Source organism: Bufo gargarizans, chromosome 4, assembly GCF_014858855.1.
Source record: "Bufo gargarizans isolate SCDJY-AF-19 chromosome 4, ASM1485885v1, whole genome shotgun sequence".
In the NCBI taxonomy this organism is placed as follows: domain Eukaryota; kingdom Metazoa; phylum Chordata; class Amphibia; order Anura; family Bufonidae; genus Bufo; species Bufo gargarizans.
In genome coordinates, this window is record NC_058083.1 from 221,963,129 (window position 1) to 221,988,313 (window position 25,185).

Sequence of the window (25,185 nt, forward strand, 5' to 3'; positions counted from 1 at the left end):
ACTTAGGAGGATGCCAGTCCGGTATCTCACTGTCCGTGTTCCACCGACATCTGCATGAGGTTTAACTAAGTAACCGCCAGTTTATCAAGAAATAGAATTCACATAGCTAAGATGATATAACAAAGAAGTTACTAGTGTTTAAGTGCAAAATAAAAATAAAAAAAACTTTAAAGTGGTTGTCACAAAATACATTCTACATTTTCAAACTAGCACCTAGATCTGATTACTGTTTTAATTGCATATACTTAAAAATTTTGTACAGCCACTGAGTTATTCAATAAAATGTATTTGCATAGCGCCACCAGCTGTTTATTATTTTTCTTCTTTTTTGTCCGTCTCTCTGAGTTGGTTGAACATGCTCAGTAAAGATGAGCGACTCAGAGTTGAAGAAGTGGAATTCGACCCGAGTTTAAGGAAAATTTAGATTTGCACCAAAGTTGAATTTCCTCACTCTTTGTGGTAACGAATTGCATTTTTTCCTAATATGGCTGCTGCACAAGTTAGGACATGGAGCAAAGAACTTTGAGAACAAGGGATCACCCACAATGCCATGCATGCAGCCAATCAGCAGTCAGCCAGCCCTGTGATGTCACAGCCCTATAAATGGCCTCAGTCCAATGTACTTAATGCAGGGAGAGATGTCATCAGGTGCTAGGGACCGTGTTAGGAAAGACTATTGTGTTAAAAAAAATCAATATAGAAGTTCAGGGAAAAATTATTCATGGTGTAAGGAAAGGGTAGGGAGGCATTATCCACACTATAACAGAACAGGGTCCAATAGGAGAGTGTATAGCTTAGGTAATAGGAGCGATTCTATTAAACCTTGCTGCACTAATTGGAGAGCCAAATAGCTGTTATACTGCTGCTTTTAGGTTTGCATTATATGATGGCTCAGTAATTTCAGCAAACCTTGCTTGTTATTGGCGTGCAAGTGCTGTGTGATATAGCCATTTATGGCGTGTATTTACAGGAAATATACGTATGTCCTATTAGCCGTTCTTTGGTGATTTTACACTGTTATAATTTTTTGGGGGAGTGTATTAATGGGGAAATAATTGTCTTAATTGCCGTTCTGTGGTGAAGTTAAATTGTACTACAGCAATTTATGGGGTGTATTAATAGGAAATATACATACGTCCTATTAGCCATTCTGTAGTAAATTTACATTGTTATACAGTTTTTTGGGGGTCTATTACTAGAAATAAAAATACGGCTTATTTACCGTTCTGTAGTGAAGTTAAATTGTTCTGCATTTTTGGGGGGGTTTATTAATAGGGGAAAAAAATACGTCTTATTTACCATTCTGCAGTGAAGTTACATTGTACTACAGCGATTTACTGGGGGTATTAATAGGAAATATACATACGTGTTATTAACTGTTCTGATTGTTGTACATTTTTTGGGGGGGATTATTAATTGGGAAAAACATACTTATTTGCTGTTCTGCGGTGAAGTTACATTGTACTATAGCCATTTACGGGGTTTATTACTGACTTTTGCTGCATATAAGACTACTTTTTAACACATGAAAATGTTCTCAAAAGTCGGGGGTCGTCTTATACGCTGGGTGCCGTCTTTTATGCCGGTTTACGGCATGCTGAAACTTACTTCCTTGCCTGTCCTTCTCCAGCTTCAGGGACAGGCGCCCTCTAGCTGAGCCGCCGTGCGCTGCATCCCTGCCAGATGCTCCTGAAGCAACCCCCTCTCCCTGTTCTCAGTGGTTTTCTCATGCCGGCAGTATCACATTGGGTACTACCACTCAGATCGGGAGCCAAACGTCCCTGGGGTAGACCACCCACTTCGCAGGAGCCTACCTGCCCGGAAAGTAGCGGTGCAGGGTTTCACAAAGGCAGCGGTAGCAGAAAGTCAATGCAGAGTGTTGGGGGAAAAGTGGCATACTCAGTTTTTTTTTAAGCCGCCAGAGGAGGTAAACATGGCTATTTGCCAAATTTGTGGGCAGAAGGTGAAGCGTGGCCAGGGTGCTAATGTTGGACCACAGCCCTGCGTCAACACATATATAGGATCACCATAAAGTGGCCTGGGAGAACCGTAGCTCTGATGTGGTGGTCCAGCCTGCCATAGCAACCGCTGCATCACCCAGTGGCACGCACCTGATTTCATGCAGTCAAGGCTTCACCCCCTCAGCCGAAGGGTCTGTCCTTCCCATCATATACTGGTTCTGATGCTCCTGCTCCTCGTCCTCCTACTCCTTTTTCTTTTAGGAAATCTATTTTATTCTAAAAATACTTGCTGTACTCTGCTAGTATTTCTGCAAACAATAATTAGTTCTAAATGAAGTTAAATTAAGTACAAAACTTAAGTTTGGTAGTTGTTGGAATCTGCCCTTTTATTGGTTAAATCCTTTTAACACACTTATGTTTGTGAGTAAAATAAATTGAATCTTTTTGAAAGCCCAGTATACTCTCAGATGCTAATGCACTTTACCTTTCTCTTATGTTTACTAAACAGTGAAGGTAATAGAATGGTATCTTGTGTTCATCTTGGAGTTGGGCACTATTCTTGAAGACCTGGATGATCAGAATTTGTCTAAAGATAGGATGGAATACGCTGACCTAATTATTGTTTGTAGAAATACCAGCAGAGCACAACAAGAATTTTTAGACAGTGACATTGTGAAAATTGGGGCATTTCCATTATTGTATGCTGCCCCTGGTATCATTATTAGTGATGAGCGGCAGGGGCAATATTCTAATTTGCGATATTTCGTGAATATTTGGTATAATATCTGTCATATATTGGAGAATCCTCGAATTCAAGATGATTTTCTTAATATATAATATTCGTTCTATGCACTTGAAATACAGGCGTGGGTCACTATAGCTAAATTTTTTCAAGCTGCTAGAAGTTTCCTGAGACTGGAGAAAATAGTTGACATGGCAGAACATTACAATCGCTTTATATGCAGATAGAGTGCTCCAATATATTTGCGATAGCTAAATCGGCACCAATGATGCAAATATTTTGGTGTAATAAGTGCAAATTCACATTTTAACAGGTCTGACTACTTATTAGTGATTCGAGCACTACGTTTTGTTGTGAACTTGTGACATCATAGCACTATGTATGTATTTATGTATGTAGCATACATACATACATATATATAGCACTATGTATGTTGAATGTATGTATGGACAGCTTCACTATATCACTATCTAACCTACACTGACTATCTCCCACTATATATGCTAACTAACTATCTAATGAAATGACGCAGGAAAGCAGAGAGCACAGCAATAACACTGCTGTCTCTCTCAGATCTGCAAAATACTGCATACAAGGGCTGCTGGGGAGGTTCTTATATAGTAAGGGGTAGGTAACTTTCCTATTAGTTACTAGGGACGTTACTACGCTCTGACAAAGATATTGCAGCCTTCTCATTGGCCCACAAGCAAGAAGGGAGGTTACTGTTGGAAAAAAAAATCTAGAATATTCAAAATTAAGAATATATATCACTATATTCTAAATATTCGCAAATTCTCTAAGTGAAGATAATTGCAAATAATATTCACTATTCGAATATTCAAGCCCAACACTAATCATTATATATTTTATTTTCAACAATTTGTTAAAGGTCTGATTCTCAATCTACAATACTAGTGTTTACAACCATTTCTCCCTACCATGCTAGAATAATTGCCATGGGTAGCACAATATTGAATCACCTGTCATCACTTATACATTATTATTCTAGTTACCTTATACAATACCTTCATTCCCAACCAGTGTCACGGCTTATGGGGAATATGGCATCAGAAAATTACCTTTTGTTTAAATCAAATTTTTAGGTTATGGTGGGGTTTTTTCAGAATTTTTGTTGACTTCTTTAAAAAAAAATTCCATGTCACTATATAAAAAATAAATAAATACATAACCCTGCAATTTAAACACTGTCCCTTAGGCCTAAAATATATTTAAAGACTTCCTGTCTGTTAAGCAGCTACATGGGCTATAGACACAATGGACAGGAGCTGACCCAATTTGCTAATAAGCTATGATATCACCTATTGTGAATAGTGATGAGCGAAATTATATAAAAAATTTGATTTGGCTGCTTCTCCAGATTACATCAAGATATTTGCTTTGTGACAAATTACTTAATAATAAAGCGCATTTATTTATAATTAGTGAGCACAATGATGGGGAACGGCAATTGCAACCCCCCCTCCCCCTCCCGTCATTGATCCCCTCATATACATGTTTGATCGAGGGCTTTGAGCGGTTAATCCGGTGGGGAGAAAAAAAAAGAAAAATACTCACCTTATTCATTTGATCATGTAGAGGTCGCCACAGCCATCTAAATTAAAGATTCTGCCCAAAATAATTAATCAAGATGGCCGTGGCAGCCTCTTTGTGTGCAAATGGTTGAGGTGGGTATGATTTTTTTTCCCCATCTCACAGAAAATTGATTTGATACCACGAAGCACAAGGTAATTCGGCTTGGTGGGGAAATGTTTCCCTGAAATTCAGATCAAAGTCCACTTTGAATACTTCAATTCTCTCAACCCTAATTGTGAATAGTGGATCCTGTGTTATCTATATAGAAGTGTTACTTGCCATTGTAATTCTGTCTATGGTGATAGTAATAATGGCTTCTGAAAAGTTACATGCATAGAACAGGAAATCATGACCTATTATTTGACTTAGTGTCAAATGTTAAATTGTAGGATTATATACAACTTTTTTTGTAATATTTTATTTTGTAAAAATATTCAAATAAATGTTTACCATAGAAATATAATTTAAACAATACATGATAAGTTTGATGACATATTCCATTTAATTCTGTTTAGCACTAACTCCTTTTCGCCAGCCATAGTCACCTCATGCAGAACATTTCACAGTGATTCCTTTACCATTTAGTGTCAGCACCCTTATATAGCATATTCTTCCACCAGCCAGTGTCATTCAAAATATTAATTTCTTGGCAGCAGATTTTCTTGTGTAAATATGGATTGTTCATACGCACACAGCAGAGATGACTTCTCATGATTAGTCAATTATCAGCTACAGCTTGACATCTTGACAGACTGTGGTGATACTATATATATATATATATATATATATATATACTGTATATATACAGTACAGACCAAAAGTTTGGACACACCTTCTCATTCAAAGAGTTTTCTTTATTTTCATGACTATGGAAATTGTAGATTCACACTGAAGGCATAAAAACTATGAATTAACACATGTGGAATTATATACATAACAGATAAGTGTGAAACAACTGAAAATATGTCATATTCTAGGTTCTTCAAAGTAGCCACCTTTTGCTTTGATTACTGCTTTGCACACTCTTGGCATTCTCTTGATGAGCTTCAAGAGGTAGTCACCTGAAATGGTCTTCCAACAGTCTTGAAGGAGTTCCCAGAGATGCTTAGCACTTGTTGGCCCTTTTGCCTTCACTCTGCGGTCCAGCTCACCCCAAACCATCTTGATTGGGTTAAAGTCCGGTGACTGTGGAGGCCAGCTCATCTAGCGCAGCACCCCATCACTCTCCTTCATGGTCAAATAGCCCTTACACAGCCTGGAGGAGTGTTTGGGGTCATTGTCCTGTTAAAAAAATTAATGATGGTCCAACTAAGCGCAAACCGGATGGAATAGCATGCCGCTGCAAGATGCTTGTGGTAGCCATGCTGGTTCAGTAGGCCTTCAATTTTGAATAAATCCCCAACAGTTTCACCAGCAAAGCACCCCCACACCATCACACCTCCTCCTCCATGCTTCACGGTGGGAACCAGGCATGTAGAGTCCATCTGTTCACCTTTTCTGCATCGCACAAAGACACGGTGGTTGGAACCAAAAATCTGAAATGTGGACTCATCAGACCAAAGCACAGATTTCCACTGGTCTAATGTCCATTCCTTGTGTTCTTTAGCCCAAACAAGTCTCTTCTGCTTTTTGCCTGTCCTTAGCAGTGTTTCCTAGCAGATATTCTACCATGAAGGCCTGATTCACACAGTCTCCTCTTAACAGTTGTTCTAGAGATGTGTCTGCTGCTAGAACTCTGTGTGGCATTGACCTGGTCTCTAATCTGAGCTGCTGTTAACCTGCGATTTCTGAGGCTGGTGACTCAGATGAACTTATCCTCCGCAGCAGAGGTGACTCTTGGTCTTCATTTTCTGGGGCGGTCCGCATGTGAGCCAGTTTCTTTGTAGCGCTTGATGGTTTTTGTGACTGCACTTGGGGACACTTTCAAAGTTTTCCTAATTTTTCGGACTGACTGACCTTCATTTCTTAAAGTAACGATGGCCACTCATTTTTCTTTACTTAGCTGCTTTTTTCTTGCCATAATACAAATTCTAACAGTCTATTCAGTAGGACTATCAGCTGTGTATCCACCTGACTTCTCCACAACGCAACTGATGGTCCCAACCCCATTTTTAAGGCAAGAAATACCACTTATTTCACCTGACAGGGCACACCTGTGAAGTGAAAACCATTTCAGGTGACTACCTCTTGAAGCTCATCAAGAGAATGCCAAGAGTGTGCAAAGCAGTAATCAAAGCAAAAGGTGGCTACTTTGAAGAACCTAGAATATGACATATTTTCAGTTTTTTTCACACTTTTTTGTTATGTATATAATTTCATATGTGTTGATTCATAGTTTTGATGCCTTCAGTGTGAATCTACAATTTTCATAGTCATGAAAATAAAGAAAACTCTTTGAATGAGAAGGTGTGTCCAAAAGTGTGTCTGTACTGTATATATATATATATATATATATATATATATATATAGTTATATAACATAAATCTTTAATAGGTGGAGCTCCTAGATGTGGCTGTTTCTTTAAGCCACTATACTATCACTGCTCTAATGTGGCCACAATTGGGGATGGGGGTCACAGATCACTATTCTTCTGATAAGTAGGGGTGCAAGAGTATAGACCCCAAAGTATCAGCTAACCCACCTGCCATAAACATCATGCAATGGAATATGACTTTAATTTTTGAAAAATGTATTTTAAAGCCTCTTACCTTGATAAACAAGCTTAAATCCTTGTCTATTCTCAGAGTGATCACTAAAAAAGTGAATGAAAACTTCATGTGTTGTGCTAAGCAAAGGTAAAGGAAGTTCATTGCCACTAAATTGCCCGATCTGAGAACCTGGAAGAGTGGGTCCATTTTGTATTTCAAGAATGTCATGATTCGCTTCAGTTGAAAAATTTTCAAATAGAATGTGAGCACCTATGAGAAAATGTAACAAGATTTACAAAATAATTATATGCAATGAAGAAAAATGGGTAAAAGAATTATGTCTATAAAATATCTGATTTCATAAATAAATAAAGTACAACTAGCTCTTTGGTGTGCCCTGGGTGAATGCCATAGCCTGTCTTGTCCTATGGCTCCATGACGTCAGGATGAGTGCACAATCAAAAAGGCTATAGCTGTGTGATCAACAATAGGAGCCTGGCTGCAACTGACAGAAACTCCTATTTCTGACCATTTAACCCTTTAATTTTTACTGCTCCATGCCATAATAGTTGGAATCCTGATAAAGTCCCAAGGTTTGCCATTGGCATGGATTAGTAGATTGCCTCCCAGTGATGCACTGACAGGATGCATCACTGGCACACTAAGTTCTTAAAGTTATCAGCTGATCAGAATTTTAAGTTTTATAGTCAGACAAAAAATATTAAATTAACACCAATTAAAATGGTTCTACCACTTCAGCAAATTGCATTTATCACATAGAGAAAGTTAATACAAGGTACTTACTAATGTATTGTGATTGCCTATATTGTCTCCTTTACTGGCTAGATGCATTTTACATCCACTTTATACAGTGGATGCTCATATCCAGGGATTACGACCACTCTGCACTTCAGAAGTGGTGGCTGTGCTTTTACACTATAGTGTGCAAACAAGACCACCGCTGCTGGATTGTAGGGTGGTAATAACCCCTGGATACGAACAGTGTATAATGTGATGGAAAAATAAATCAAACCAACAAAGTAAGTGCCTTGTATTAACTTTCTCTACATGATAAATGTCATTTGCTGAAGTGGGAAAATCCCTTTAATAGGAAAAAAAATCCTAAAATTAAATGACTCAATTCCGTTATTTATTTCATAAAAAAATCTACTAGATTATAGTGAAGAAAAAAAAAAAATAAGCCATTATTTTTTGCCCATAAAACATGGTTTTATCGTCCTTTATGCTACTGTAATTAATCAATATATTCATCCTTGCTTTGATATGCTAGTCAAAATAAATATAATTTCATACTGCAAAATAATAGGAACCATCTTTGAATCAAACTTTTTCCAATGTGCAAATATGTTTTCATACTTTCTGAAATTATATTCATAGACATGAACATTCATAGACACAAAACACATGAATCTATTACATATTTGACGACAAGTGAGATCTTTGCTGTTCTGTGAACTGAAGTACAAAAAATGTGAGATTTATCAGAATTTTCATGAAACTATGTTTTTGAGGGTGTTCCTGTGGTTTGGGAGCCAAATGTTAGTGAGCATAACATTTGCATTTGTCAAGACCTAAGGGTATGAACACACGGTGCAGTTATAGGGTGTTTGGGCTGCAACTATGCTGTATATGCTGAGTATTGTGCGGCCAGTTAAGTCATAGCTGCTCCTTATTTGACTAATGAAGAACACACTATATAGCTGGTGTGCATTATCAGTATATATATATATATATATATATATATTTATATATATTATTAATATAATTATTAATATAAATTATATATGCTTTCCTTATTAGTTTAATAATTGGCAGCTCAACACTCGGCCACATAACCACACCTTTTGGTAGTACCCCTAAAGCTCAATCATAGAGTTCCGATAAGACATTATATATCCCATGAATGTAAAGCCTTTAAAAAAATTATTCATACAAACTCTTTCAGGACACAACCTATTTTTAATTTTTCATTTTTACGTCCCCTGTTTCCAAGAACCCTCATTTTTGTTTTTGTTTTCTGTTCGCATAGTGATATAAAGGCTTGTTTATTGTGGGACAAGTATTTTTTTATGGCCTTGTTTACCATAGCTTCCATTGGAAAACATGGGGGGGGGGGGAATGGCAATTTTATCAAGTTTTTCGGGTTTTGTTTTTATGACACTCACTGTGCATTGAAAATTCTGACAGCCATAACTTTTTGTTCTTCATAGCACCTATGTCTATTTATATGTACAGAGCTGTATGAAGGATTGTTTTTTATAGGACAAACTGTAGTTTTTAATGATATATTTTTGGGGTACATACCATTTTGATCACTTTTTATAAAAAAATTAGGGGGACAAGGTGATAAAAAAAATTGTGAACTGTGTTTTTATTATTTTTCCATTAAGGCCTACACTACTCAGGAAGAATATTTTAGATTTTAATAGTTCAGACATTTTTAGATGTGGCAATACCTGTTATGTTCACATTTTTATTATTATGTAATTGGGAAAGGGGGTGATTTGAATGTCTACTATTTTGTGTTCTTTTGTATTTTTTATATATATATTTTTTTTTAAATAACTTTTAGTCCTCTTAGAGGATTTTCTGTTTGCTTGTCCCATAGACCACAATAGAATACTTTTATGGGATTTAGAGAGGCTGTCTGAGAATCCATGTCTTGTGCACAGTTTTTCAGGCCATTAGTTGTGACAGCCCTTGGAACTTTGACAAACTTTCCCAAAGTCATAGCAACTGACTGGAGTCCCACAATTTCACCACGGGAGCTCCGATCAGAAAGGCAGAAAGATCCACCTTCCTCTGCCTAACCCCACAAATGCCACAATCTCTATGGACCACAGCATCTCGGGGGTTAAATGACTGGGATTGGTGTCATTGCCAACCAAGTCATTGTGGACAGGTATCTTAGATATTAAACAGCTGGTACATGCCATGTATGGATCAGGTTCAGCACATGAGCATGCTCCAGACACTTTAGACTGCCCCATGATGTAACTATATATCCTGATGTATGTTAGGATTGAATGAAAAATGGCATTTTGACTTGCAGTAATTACTAGTAACTAGGGATGAGCGAACTCGAACTGTATAGTTCGGGTTCGTACCGAATTTTGGGGTGTCCGTGACACGGACCCGAACCCGGACATTTTCGTAAAAGTCCGGGTTCGGGTTCGGTGTTCGTCGCTTTCTTCGCGCTTTTGTGACGCTTTCTTGGCGCTTTTTGAAAGGCTGCAAAGCAGCCAATCAACAAGCGTCATACTACTTGCCCCAAGAGGCCATCACAGCCATGCCTACTATTGGCATGGCTGTGATTGGCCAGAGCACCATGTGACCCAGCCTCTATTTAAGCTGGAGTCACATAGCGCCGCCCGTCACTCTGCTCTGATTAGCGTAGGGAGAGGTTGCGGCTGCGACAGTAGGGCGAGATTAGGCAGATTAACTCCTCCAAAGGACTTGATTAACTGATCGATCTGCAGCTGTGGATCATTGAGCTGCTGATCCTCAATTGCTCACTGTTTTTAGGCTGCCCAGACCGTTTGTCAGTCACATTTTTCTGGGGTGATCGGCGGCCATTTTGTGTCTTGTGGTGCGCCAGCACAAGCTGCGACCAAGTGCATTTAACCCTCAATGGTGTGGTTGTTTTTTGGCTAAAGCCTACATCAGGGTGAAGCTGTCACACCAAGTGCATTTAACCAGCAATAGTCTGTTTATTTTTTGGCCATATACTACATCAGGGGCAAGCTGCGCCTGTCACCAAGTGCATTTAACCCTCAATGGTGCGTTTGTTTTTTGGCTAAAGCCTACATCAGGGTGAAGCTGTCACACCAAGTGCATTTAACCAGCAATAGTCTGTTTATTTTTTGGCCATATACTACATCAGGGGCAAGCTGCGCCCGTCACCAAGTGCATTTAACCCTCAGTAGTGTGGTTGGTCAAGCTATCACACCAAGTGCATTTAACCAGCAATAGTCTGTTCATTTTTTGGCCATATACTAAATCAGGGGCAAGCTGCGCCCGTCACCAAGTGCATTTAACCAGCAATAGTCTGTTCATTTTTTGGCCATATACTACATCAGGGGCAAGCTGCGCCCGTCACCAAGTGCATTTAACCCTCAGTAGTGTGGTTGGTCAAGCTGTGACACCAAGTGCATTTAACCAGCAATAGTCTGTTCATTTTTTGGCCATATACTACATCAGGGGCAAGCTGCGCCCATCACCAAGTGCATTTAACCAGCAATAGTGTGGTTATTTTTTGGCCATATCCCAGTCTAATTCTGTCACTAAATCCATACCGGTCACCCAGCGCCTAAATACTAGGCCTCAAATTTATATCCCGCTAAATCTCTCGTTACCGCTGTCCTGTTGTGGCTGGGAAAGTTATTTAGTGTCCGTCAAAGCACATTTTTTGTTCTGGGTTGAAATACAATTCCCAATTTAGCAATTTAAAAATTTAGTGGTTTCTGCTGTATCAGAGCTATTTGAAATCTATCCCTAAAAGGGTATATAATATTCAAGGTGCACATAGGGTCATTCAGAATAACTTCACACACCCGCTACTGTGCATTTCCAAGTCTAATTCTGTCACTAAACCCATACCTGTCACCCAGCGCCTAAATACTAGGCCTCAAATTCATATCCAGCTAAATCTGTCGTTAGTGCTGTAGCTGGGCGAGTTATTTAGTGTCCGTTCAAGCACATTTCTTGTTCTGGGTTGAAATACAATTCCCAATTTAGCAATTTCATAATTTAGTGGTTTCTGCTATATCAGAGCTATTTGAAATCTATCCCTAAAAGGGTAGATCATATTGAAGGTGCACATAGGGACATTCAGAATAACTTCACACACCCGCTACTGTGCATTTCCAAGTCTAATTCTGTCACTAAACCCATACCTGTCACCCAGCGCCTAAATACTAGGCCTCAAATTTATATCCAGCTAAATCTGTCCTTAGTGCTGTAGCTGGGCGAGTTATTTAGTGTCCGTTCAAGCACATTTCTTGTTCTGGGTTAAAATACAATTCCCAATTTAGCAATTTCATAATTTAGTGGTTTCTGCTATATCAGAGCTATTTGAAATCTATCCCTAAAAGGGTATATAATATTCAAGGTGCACATTGGGTCATTCAGAATAACTTCACACACACCCGCTACTGTGTATTTCCAAGTCTAATTCTGTCACTAAACCCATACCTGTCACCCAGCGCCTAAATACTAGGCCTCAAATTTATATCCAGCTAAATCTGTCCTTAGTGCTGTAGCTGGGCGAGTTATTTAGTGTCCGTTCAAGCACATTTCTTGTTCTGGGTTGAAATACAATTCCCAATTTAGCAATTTCATAATTTAGTGGTTTCTGCTATATCAGAGCTATTTGAAATCTATCCCTAAAAGGGTAGATCATATTGAAGGTGCACATAGGGACATTCAGAATAACTTCACACACCCGCTACTGTGCATTTCCAAGTCTAATTCTGTCACTAAACCCATACCTGTCACCCAGCGCCTAAATACTAGGCCTCAAATTTATATCCAGCTAAATCTGTCCTTAGTGCTGTAGCTGGGCGAGTTATTTAGTGTCCGTTCAAGCACATTTCTTGTTCTGGGTTGAAATACAATTCCCAATTTAGCAATTTCATAATTTAGTGGTTTCTGCTATATCAGAGCTATTTGAAATCTATCCCTAAAAGGGTATATAATATTCAAGGTGCACATTGGGTCATTCAGAATAACTTCACACACACCCGCTACTGTGTATTTCCAAGTCTAATTCTGTCACTAAACCCATACCTGTCACCCAGCGCCTAAATACTAGGCCTCAAATTTATATCCAGCTAAATCTGTCCTTAGTGCTGTAGCTGGGCGAGTTATTTAGTGTCCGTTCAAGCACATTTCTTGTTCTGGGTTGAAATACAATTCCCAATTTAGCAATTTCATAATTTAGTGGTTTCTGCTATATCAGAGCTATTTGAAATCTATCCCTAAAAGGGTAGATCATATTGAAGGTGCACATAGGGACATTCAGAATAACTTCACACACCCGCTACTGTGCATTTCCAAGTCTAATTCTGTCACTAAACCCATACCTGTCACCCAGCGCCTAAATACTAGGCCTCAAATTTATATCCAGCTAAATCTGTCCTTAGTGCTGTAGCTGGGCGAGTTATTTAGTGTCCGTTCAAGCACATTTCTTGTTCTGGGTTGAAATACAATTCCCAATTTAGCAATTTCATAATTTAGTGGTTTCTGCTATATCAGAGCTATTTGAAATCTATCCCTAAAAGGGTATATAATATTCAAGGTGCACATTGGGTCATTCAGAATAACTTCACACACACCCGCTACTGTGTATTTCTAAGTCTAATTCTGTCACTAAACCCATACCTGTCACCCAGCGCCTAAATACTAGGCCTCAAATTTATATCCTGCTAAATCTCTCGTTAACGCTGTCCTGTTGTGGCTGGGAAAGTTATTTAGTGTCCGTCAAAGCACATTTTTTGTTCTGGGTTGAAATACAATTCCCAATTTAGCAATTTCATAATTTAGTGGTTTCTGCTATATCAGAGCTATTTGAAATCTATCCCTAAAAGGGTATATAATATTCAAGGTGCACATTGGGTCATTCAGAATAACTTCACACACACCCGCTACTGTGTATTTCCAAGTCTAATTCTGTCACTAAACCCATACCTGTCACCCAGCGCCTAAATACTAGGCCTCAAATTTATATCCTGCTAAATCTCTCGTTAACGCTGTCCTGTTGTGGCTGGGAAAGTTATTTAGTGTCCGTCAAAGCACATTTTTTGTTCTGGGTTGAAATACAATTCCCAATTTAGCAATTTCATAATTTAGTGGTTTCTGCTATATCAGAGCTATTTGAAATCTATCCCTAAAAGGGTATATAATATTCAAGGTGCACATTGGGTCATTCAGAATAACTTCACACACACACGCTTCTGTGCATTTCCAAGTCTAATTCTGTCACTAAATCCATACCGGTCACCCAGCGCCTAAATACTAGGCCTCAAATTTATATCCTGCTAAATCTCTCGTTAACGCTGTCCTGTTGTGGCTGGGAAAGTTATTTAGTGTCCGTCAAAGCACATTTTTTGTTCTGGGTTGAAATACAATTCCCAATTTAGCAATTTCATAATTTAGTGGTTTCTGCTATATCAGAGCTATTTGAAATCTATCCCTAAAAGGGTATATAATATTCAAGGTGCACATTGGGTCATTCAGAATAACTTCACACACACCCGCTACTGTGTATTTCCAAGTCTAATTCTGTCACTAAACCCATACCTGTCACCCAGCGCCTAAATACTAGGCCTCAAATTTATATCCAGCTAAATCTGTCCTTAGTGCTGTAGCTGGGCGAGTTATTTAGTGTCCGTTCAAGCACATTTCTTGTTCTGGGTTGAAATACAATTCCCAATTTAGCAATTTCATAATTTAGTGGTTTCTGCTATATCAGAGCTATTTGAAATCTATCCCTAAAAGGGTAGATCATATTGAAGGTGCACATAGGGACATTCAGAATAACTTCACACACCCGCTACTGTGCATTTCCAAGTCTAATTCTGTCACTAAACCCATACCTGTCACCCAGCGCCTAAATACTAGGCCTCAAATTTATATCCAGCTAAATCTGTCCTTAGTGCTGTAGCTGGGCGAGTTATTTAGTGTCCGTTCAAGCACATTTCTTGTTCTGGGTTGAAATACAATTCCCAATTTAGCAATTTCATAATTTAGTGGTTTCTGCTATATCAGAGCTATTTGAAATCTATCCCTAAAAGGGTATATAATATTCAAGGTGCACATTGGGTCATTCAGAATAACTTCACACACACCCGCTACTGTGTATTTCTAAGTCTAATTCTGTCACTAAACCCATACCTGTCACCCAGCGCCTAAATACTAGGCCTCAAATTTATATCCTGCTAAATCTCTCGTTAACGCTGTCCTGTTGTGGCTGGGAAAGTTATTTAGTGTCCGTCAAAGCACATTTTTTGTTCTGGGTTGAAATACAATTCCCAATTTAGCAATTTCATAATTTAGTGGTTTCTGCTATATCAGAGCTATTTGAAATCTATCCCTAAAAGGGTATATAATATTCAAGGTGCACATTGGGTCATTCAGAATAACTTCACACACACCCGCTACTGTGTATTTCCAAGTCTAATTCTGTCACTAAACCCATACCTGTCACCCAGCGCCTAAATACTAGGCCTCAAATTTATATCCTGCTAAATCTCTCGTTAACGCTGTCCTGTTGTGGCTGGGAAAGTTATTTAGTGTCCGTCAAAGCACATTTTTTGTTCTGGGTTGAAATACAATTCCCAATTTAGCAATTTCATAATTTAGTGGTTTCTGCTATATCAGAGCTATTTGAAATCTATCCCTAAAAGGGTATATAATATTCAAGGTGCACATTGGGTCATTCAGAATAACTTCACACACACACGCTTCTGTGCATTTCCAAGTCTAATTCTGTCACTAAATCCATACCGGTCACCCAGCGCCTAAATACTAGGCCTCAAATTTATATCCTGCTAAATCTCTCGTTAACGCTGTCCTGTTGTGGCTGGGAAAGTTATTTAGTGTCCGTCAAAGCACATTTTTTGTTCTGGGTTGAAATACAATTCCCAATTTAGCAATTTCATAATTTAGTGGTTTCTGCTATATCAGAGCTATTTGAAATCTATCCCTAAAAGGGTATATAATATTCAAGGTGCACATTGGGTCATTCAGAATAACTTCACACACACCCGCTACTGTGTATTTCCAAGTCTAATTCTGTCACTAAACCCATACCTGTCACCCAGCGCCTAAATACTAGGCCTCAAATTTATATCCTGCTAAATCTCTCGTTAACGCTGTCCTGTTGTGGCTGGGAAAGTTATTTAGTGTCCGTCAAAGCACATTTTTTGTTCTGGGTTGAAATACAATTCCCAATTTAGCAATTTCATAATTTAGTGGTTTCTGCTATATCAGAGCTATTTGAAATCTATCCCTAAAAGGGTATATAATATTCAAGGTGCACATTGGGTCATTCAGAATAACTTCACACACACACGCTTCTGTGCATTTCCAAGTCTAATTCTGTCACTAAATCCATACCGGTCACCCAGCGCCTAAATACTAGGCCTCAAATTTATATCCTGCTAAATCTCTCGTTAACGCTGTCCTGTTGTGGCTGGGAAAGTTATTTAGTGTCCGTCAAAGCACATTTTTTGTTCTGGGTTGAAATACAATTCCCAATTTAGCAATTTCATAATTTAGTGGTTTCTGCTATATCAGAGCTATTTGAAATCTATCCCTAAAAGGGTATATAATATTCAAGGTGCACATTGGGTCATTCAGAATAACTTCACACACACACGCTTCTGTGCATTTCCAAGTCTAATTCTGTCACTAAATCCATACCGGTCACCCAGCGCCTAAATACTAGGCCTCAAATTTATATCCTGCTAAATCTCTCGTTAACGCTGTCCTGTTGTGGCTGGGAAAGTTATTTAGTGTCCGTCAAAGCACATTTTTTGTTCTGGGTTGAAATACAATTCCCAATTTAGCAATTTCATAATTTAGTGGTTTCTGCTATATCAGAGCTATTTGAAATCTATCCCTAAAAGGGTATATAATATTCAAGGTGCACATTGGGTCATTCAGAATAACTTCACACACACACGCTTCTGTGCATTTCCAAGTCTAATTCTGTCACTAAATCCATACCGGTCACCCAGCGCCTAAATACTAGGCCTCAAATTTATATCCCGCTGAATTTGAATACAATACATTGGGCCAAATAATATATTTGTTGTTGTGGTGAACCATAACAATGAGAAAAACATCTAGTAAGGGACGCGGACGTGGACATGGTCGTGGTGGTGTTAGTGGACCCTCTGGTGCTGTGAGAGGACGTGGCCGTTCTGCCACATCCACACGTCCTAGTGTACCAACTACCTCAGGTCCCAGTAGCCGCCAGAATTTACAGCGATATATGGTGGGGCCCAATGCCGTTCTAAGGATGGTAAGGCCTGAGCAGGTACAGGCATTAGTCAATTGGGTGGCCGACAGTGGATCCAGCACGTTCACATTATCTCCCACCCAGTCTTCTGCAGAAAGCGCACAGATGGCGCCTGAAAACCAACCCCATCAGTCTGTCACATCACCCCCATGCATACCAGGGAAACTGTCTCAGCCTCAAGTTATGCAGCAGTCTCTTATGCTGTTTGAAGACTCCGCTGGCAGGGTTTCCCAAGGGCATCCACCTAGCCCTTCCCCAGCGGTGAAAGACATAGAATGCACTGACGCACAACCACTTATGTTTCCTGATGATGAGGACATGGGAATACCACCTCAGCATGTCTCTGATGATGACGAAACACAGGTGCCAACTGCTGCGTCTTTCTGCAGTGTGCAGACTGAACAGGAGGTCAGGGATCAAGACTGGGTGGAAGACGATGCAGGGGACGATGAGGTCCTAGACCCCACATGGAATGAAGGTCGTGCCACTGACTTTCACAGTTCGGAGGAAGAGGCAGTGGTGAGACCGAGCCAACAGCGTAGCAAAAGAGGGAGCAGTGGGCAAAAGCAGAACACCCGCCGCCAAGAGACTCCGCCTGCTACTGACCGCCGCCATCTGGGACCGAGCACCCCAAAGGCAGCTTCAAGGAGTTCCCTGGCATGGCACTTCTTCAAACAATGTGCTGACGACAAGACCCGAGTGGTTTGCACGCTGTGCCATCAGAGCCTGAAGCGAGGCATTAACGTTCTGAACCTGAGCACAACCTGCATGACCAGGCACCTGCATGCAAAGCATGAACTGCAGTGGAGTAAACACCTTAAAACCAAGGAAGTCACTCAGGCTCCCCCTGCTACCTCTTCTGCTGCTGCCGCCTCGGCCTATTCTGCTGCTGCCGCCGCCTCGGCCTCTTCCTCCGCCTCTGGAGGAACGTTGGCACCTGCCGCCCAGCAAACAGGGGATGTACCACCAACACCACCACCACCACCTCCGTCACCAAGCGTCTCAACCATGTCACACGCCAGCGTTCAGCTCTCCATCTCACAAACATTTGATAGAAAGCGTAAATTCCCACCTTGCCACCCTCGATCCCTGGCCCTGAATGCCAGCATTTCTAAACTACTGGCCTATGAAATGCTGTCATTTAGGCTGGTGGACACAGACAGCTTCAAACAGCTCATGTCGCTTGCTGTCCCACAGTATGTTGTTCCCAGCCGGCACTACTTCTCCAAGAGAGCCGTGCCTTCCCTGCACAACCAAGTATCCGATAAAATCAAGTGTGCACTGCGCAACGCCATCTGTAGCAAGGTCCACCTAACCACAGATACGTGGACCAGTAAGCACGGCCAGGGACGCTATATCTCCCTAACTGCACACTGGGTAAATGTAGTGGCAGCTGGGCCCCAGGCGGAGAGCTGTTTGGCGCACGTCCTTCCGCCGCCAAGGATCGCAGGGCAACATTCTTTGCCTCCTGTTGCCACCTCCTCCTTCTCGGCTTCCTCCTCCTCTTCTTCCACCTGCTCATCCAGTCAGCCACACACCTTCACCACCAACTTCAGCACAGCCCGGGGTAAACGTCAGCAGGCCATTCTGAAACTCATATGTTTGGGGGACAGGCCCCACACCGCACAGGAGTTGTGGCGGGGTATTGAACAACAGACCGACGAGTGGTTGCTGCCGGTGAGCCTCAAGCCCGGCCTGGTGGTGTGTGATAATGGGCGAAATCTCGTTGCAGCTCTGGGACTAGCCAATTTGACGCACATCCCTTGCTTGGCGCATGTGCTGAATTTGGTGGTGCAGAAGTTCATTCACAACTACCCCGACATGTCAGAGCTGCTGCATAAAGTGCGGGCCGTCTGTTCGCGCTTCCGGCGTTCACATCCTGCTGCTGCTCGCCTGTCTGCGCTACAGCGTAACTTCGGCCTTCCCGCTCACCGCCTCATATGCGACGTGCCCACCAGGTGGAACTCCACCTTGCACATGCTGGACAGACTGTGCGAGCAGCAGCAGGCCATAGTGGAGTTTCAGCTGCAGCACGCACGGGTCAGTCGCACTACAGAACAGCACCACTTCACCACCAATGACTGGGCCTCCATGCGAGACCTGTGTGCCCTGTTGCGCTGTTTCGAGTACTCCACCAACATGGCCAGTGGCGATGACACCGTTATCAGCGTTACAATACCACTTCTATGTCTCCTTGAGAAAACACTTAGGGCGATGATGGAAGAGGAGGTGGCCCAGGAGGAGGAGGAGGAGGAGGAAGAGGGGTCATTTTTAGCACTTTCAGGCCAGTCTCTTCGAAGTGACTCAGAGGGAGGTTTTTGGCAACAGCAGAGGCCAGGTACAAATGTGGCCAGCCAGGGCCCACTACTGGAGGACGAGGAGGACGAGGATGAGGAGGAGGTGGAGGAGGATGAGGATGAAGCATGGTCACAGCGGGGTGGCACCCAACGCAGCTCGGGTCCATCACTGGTGCGTGGCTGGGGGGAAAGGCAGGACGATGACGATACGCCTCCCACAGAGGACAGCTTGTCCTTACCCCTGGGCAGCCTGGCACACATGAGCGACTACATGCTGCAGTGCCTGCGCAACGACAGCAGAGTTGCCCACATTTTAACCTGTGCGGACTACTGGGTTGCCACCCTGCTGGATCCACGCTACAAAGACAATGTGCCCACCTTACTTCCTGCACTGGAGCGTGATAGGAAGATGCACGAGTACAAGCGCACGTTGGTAGACGCGCTACTGAGAGCATTCCCAAATGTCACAGGGGAACAAGTGGAAGCCCAAGGCCAAGGCAGAGGAGGAGCAAGAGGTCGCCAAGGCAGCTGTGTCACGGCCAGCTCCTCTGAGGGCAGGGTTAGCATGGCAGAGATGTGGAAAACTTTTGTCAACACGCCACAGCTAACTGCACCACCACCTGATACGCAACGTGTTAGCAGGAGGCAACATTTCACTAACATGGTGGAACAGTACGTGTGCACACCCCTCCACGTACTGACTGATGGTTCGGCCCCATTCAACTTCTGGGTCTCTAAATTGTCCACGTGGCCAGAGCTAGCCTTTTATGCCTTGGAGGTGCTGGCCTGCCCGGCAGCCAGCGTTTTGTCTGAACGTGTATTCAGCACGGCAGGGGGCGTCATTACAGACAAACGCAGCCGCCTGTCTACAGCCAATGTGGACAAGCTGACGTTCATAAAAATGAACCAGGCATGGATCCCACAGGACCTGTCCGTCCCTTGTCCAGATTAGACATTAACTACCTCCCCATAACCATATATTATTGGACTCCAGGGCACTTCCTCATTCAATCCTATTTTTATTTTCATTTTACCATTATATTGCGAGGCTACCCAAAGTTGAATGAACCTCTCCTCTGCCTGTGTGCTAGGCCTAAATATATGCCAATGGACTGTTGCAGTGGTGGCTGACATGAAGCCTGATTCTCTGCTATGACATGCAGACTAATTCTCTGCTGACATGAAGCCAGATTGTCTGTTACGGGACCTCTCTCCTCTGCCTGGGTGCTGGGCCTAAATTTATGACAATGGACTGTTGCAGTGGTGGCTGACGTGAAGCCTGATTCTCTGCTATGACATGCAGACTGATTCTCTGCTGACATGAAGCCAGATTGTCTGTTACGGGACCTCTCTGCTCTGCCTGTGTGCTAGGCCTAAATATATGCCAATGGACTGTTGCAGTGGTGGGTGACGTGAAGCCTCATTCTCTGCTATGACATGCAGACTGATTCTCTGCTGACATGAAGCCAGATCGTCTGTTACGGGACCTCTCTGCTCTGCCTGTGTGCTAGGCCTAAATATATGCCAATGGACTGTTGCAGTGGTGGGTGACGTGAAGCCTCATTCTCTGCTATGACATGCAGACTGATTCTCTGCTGTCATGAAGCCAGATTGTCTGTTACGGGACCTCTCTGCTCTGCCTGTGTGCTAGGCCTAAATATATGCCAATGGACTGTTGCAGTGGTGGGTGACGTGAAGCCTCATTCTCTGCTATGACATGCAGACTGATTCTCTGCTGACATGAAGCCAGATTGTCTGTTACGGGACCTCTCTCCTCTGCCTGTGTGCTAGGCCTAAATATATGCCAATGGACTGTTGCAGTGGTGGCTGACGTGAAGCCTCATTCTCTGCTATGACATGCAGACTGATTCTCTGCTGACATGAAGCCAGATCGTCTGTTACGGGACCTCTCTGCTCTGCCTGTGTGCTAGGCCTAAATATATGCCAATGGACTGTTGCAGTGGTGGGTGACGTGAAGCCTCATTCTCTGCTATGACATGCAGACTGATTCTCTGCTGACATGAAGCCAGATTCTCTGTTACGGGACCTCTCTCCTCTGCCTGTGTGTGTGCTGGGCCTAAATATATGCCAATGGACTGTTGCAGTGGTGGCTGACGTGAAGCCTCATTCTCTGCTATGACATGCAGACTGATTCTCTGCTGACATGAAGCCAGATTCTCTGTTACGGGACCTCTCTCCTCTGCCTGTGTGTGTGCTGGGCCTAAATATATGCCAATGGACTGTTGCAGTGGTGGCTGACGTGAAGCCTCATTCTCTGCTATGACATGCAGACTAATTCTCTGCTGACATGAAGACAGATTCTCTGTTACGGGACCTCTCTCCTCTGCCTGTGTGTGTGCTGGGCCTAAATATATGCCAATGGACTGTTGCAGTGGTGGCTGACGTGAAGCCTCATTCTCTGCTATGACATGCAGACTGATTCTCTGCTGACATGAAGCCAGATTCTCTGTTACGGGACCTCTCTCCTCTGCCTGTGTGTGTGCTGGGCCTAAATATATGCCAATGGACTGTTGCAGTGGTGGCTGACGTGAAGCCTCATTCTCTGCTATGACATGCAGACTGATTCTCTGCTGACATGAAGCCAGATTCTCTGTTACGGGACCTCTCTCCTCTGCCTGTGTGTGTGCTGGGCCTAAATATATGCCAATGGACTGTTGCAGTGGTGGCTGACGTGAAGCCTCATTCTCTGCTATGACATGCAGACTAATTCTCTGCTGACATGAAGACAGATTCTCTGTTACGGGACCTCCCTCCTCTGCCTGGGTGCTGGGCCTAAATATATGCCAATGGACTGTTGCAGTGGTGGCTGACGTGAAGCCTCATTCTCTGCTATGACATGCAGACTAATTCTCTGCTGACATGAAGACAGATTCTCTGTTACGGGACCTCTCTCCTCTGCCTGGGTGCCGGGGCCTAAATATCTGAGAATGGACTGTTCCAGTGGTGGGTGACGGGAAGCCAGATTCTCTGCTATGGAACCTCTCTCCAATTGATTTTGGTTAATTTTTATTTATTTAATTTTTATTTTAATTCATTTCCCTATCCACATTTGTTTGCAGGGGATTTACCTACATGTTGCTGCCTTTTGCAGCCCTCTAGCTCTTTCCTGGGCTGTTTTACAGCCTTTTTAGTGCCGAAAAGTTCGGGTCCCCATTGACTTCAATGGGGTTCGGGTTCGGGACGAAGTTCGGATCGGGTTCGGATCCCGAACCCGAACATTTCCGGGATGTTCGGCCGAACTTCTCGAACCCGAACATCCAGGTGTTCGCTCAACTCTACTAGTAACCATAGCTCATCTCAATATCTACCCTCTTCATAATCTGTAGAAAAGATATATTTGCATAAATCAAGATACAAACCAAAGCCAACTGGTAATAAAATCTTCCATGAGCAGTCCAAATTACTTGGGTAGTTTCCAGGAAAACCAGGGCTTAAAATCACTCCAATCAGATGTGTTAATATTCCACCACATTTAGCTATAAGTGAAAAATAAAATTAAAGGTGAAATGACTACTTATAATTGTTAGTTAAATGGCATCATGCACTTAAAATTATATAATTTATCAACACTTAAAATGATATAATTTATCAAGTCAGAAAAATAACTCAACAGTATCTACAGAAACATTAGGAAAATAACCTGCACAGGGTTTTGGACCTCCATAGGTTATGGTGGACTTTAACAATCATGAAAGTATAGTACATTTGGCAGAGCTGCTAATTTACATTATTTATATTTTTCTGAACAATTGATAAAAATATTGCACTGCATAAAAAACTAAAAACTTTTATTCAAATAATTATTTTCAAAATGTATAAATAAATTATTAATTTTAGTGACAATGATATTTCTACCCATGATTTTCTTCTAGCATTATACAGATATAAAGCAAGCTTAGCAAAAATCAGCCTTTCCAATATGCTGAGTATTTTCAATTATTTTGTGTTTTGTATTAGGACATTTTAATATAGCATCAGCTAACCATGGCTTTTGCTTGGGAATAATTAATCATCTCTGACATTAAAGGCTATACTGTTAGGAACATTTTTATCATGACTATAATACTAATTATTTTTCTATGCTTTTTAATATAACCTCACTAATATCTATAGTGTCTTACACTGTGTGAAAGGTTAAAACAATATTAAGTACATATTGTTGTACCGCTATAGTAAGAAATGTAATTTCAAATTATGTTGAGGTCATAAGGCCATTATTTTCTGTTTTGCAACTGATGCATAACATATCAGTTTGTATTGGTTCATTAATAATATTATATTATTTATTTATTTATTTATTAGTACATCTGATATCCAACACAGAATCCTAGTTAGGCTTTCCTTCAATAGCAGGAAAGGTTCTATCCACAACCCTACCCCTCTATCTTAATACCCTAGATAGGCTAATGCGCTTATTAGCCTGATGCTTGCCACTTAAGTTCTGTTTGCCCTCTCATAGTTAAACCCTTATATTAAATTAATTCAGAGTATTTCAAACACAGTATTTTGACTCATACCAGAATTCCACTTGGCCTGAATATATTTTATTGTATGATGATTTTACTACTAAAAGCTGAGAAATATACTATAAAGATTCTTACCAATGCAAAGAGGGGAAGGATAATTCCATCGCCGCACTGTTCCAGGCATACATGAAATATGAGAATGTCCCTGTTGATACAAAAATATAGCAGTTTAGAAACATAGAAGGTTTACATCAAAAAGCAGGATGACAAAACCTAAACTACAGTGCAGTGTCAGATCAGAGTTCACCGTCTGCATTTGAGCTATGAGAAAACATTCACTCTACTGGCAGTAAAAATATATACTATATTCTCATATCAAAATACATCAGATCTGTTCTGGGAAGTTTTTACTGAAGTGTTCAAATAATGTATCTCTTCTTTAATGGCTTCTTTTTCTAAGTATGAACCTATATTTTCTGACATTTGTGACAAACAGGGGTTACCACAGATATAGTTTTTTAATCTTCATTTTTTTTTACCTGGTCAAAAATTGCTCAATTATAGGAAGTCTGTAGATCAATGAATTTGCAAACATTCAGCATTTTCACATATCTCTATTCCTAGTTCAAAGTTAAAGGCCTGAAGTGCATATCAATTAGGCTTTGAGCCACTTGTGCATAGCCTATATGGTGGCACATGGAAATTTGTTTGGTTACACTCTACATACTGCATATGCTACTACATGAGTCTCCTTTATATGGTAATGTATTGTTCCCTAAACTCAATGGGGTAGATTTGCTAAGGTCAACAGTCTTAATACATTTGGTGCATATTGTGGCAGTTTATGCACACAAAAAAAACTAATTTATGCCAGCTACAAGCAGACATAGATTTCAGCTATAACTTATGCCAGTTCCTCTCATAATTACAGTATCTCTATTAGTCTATTGCTGACATTTCTAAGACTTCTCAACTTTTGAAAAGAAGTGTATTATGGTTCAAATATGGTATGTCCAATAATTTGCAACATTTTATGCCATAACATTGGTGTAAATCTTTTGAAATATATTCACCAATTTTTCTCAAGGAGAATACTTTACTAAATGAGATTCAACATGCCACAATATTTTGTAGCAATTTCATGCAAATTTATTAGAAGTAACATCTGTTAGAAATTGAAGACATAAGGTGTGGCAGTGTGGATTTTGCAGACAATGGTTGTGGAACAACTGTGCAAACCAACAGACTTGGGCTATATCTAAGGGCATTATCCTGGCACCCTTTATCCCCTATACAGGAATTTGGAATTCATTGCAAGAAATCCACCAGACTGCTACCTCTTGGTGTAGTCTTTGTGTGGATGGCTGCTGACTCACGGGTGTCAGAGACTCTGATGAGCGGCACTAAGAGAA

The 25,185-nt window shown here is 41.3% G+C and overlaps 1 protein-coding gene across 1 annotated transcript in view; it reads right to left on the reverse strand.

Moving 5' to 3' along the window:
• CSMD1 (CUB and Sushi multiple domains 1) overlaps positions 1-25,185 on the reverse strand; it is a 2,061,198-nt gene that overhangs the window by 336,414 nt on the left and 1,699,599 nt on the right. The window contains exons 39-41 of the mRNA XM_044291097.1: positions 23,909-23,978; positions 22,667-22,783; positions 7,005-7,214 (exon numbers count right to left, since the gene is read on the reverse strand). Coding sequence (XP_044147032.1) covers positions 7,005-7,214; positions 22,667-22,783; positions 23,909-23,978 — 397 coding nt within the window. The remainder of the gene's footprint in view (positions 1-7,004; positions 7,215-22,666; positions 22,784-23,908; positions 23,979-25,185) is intronic.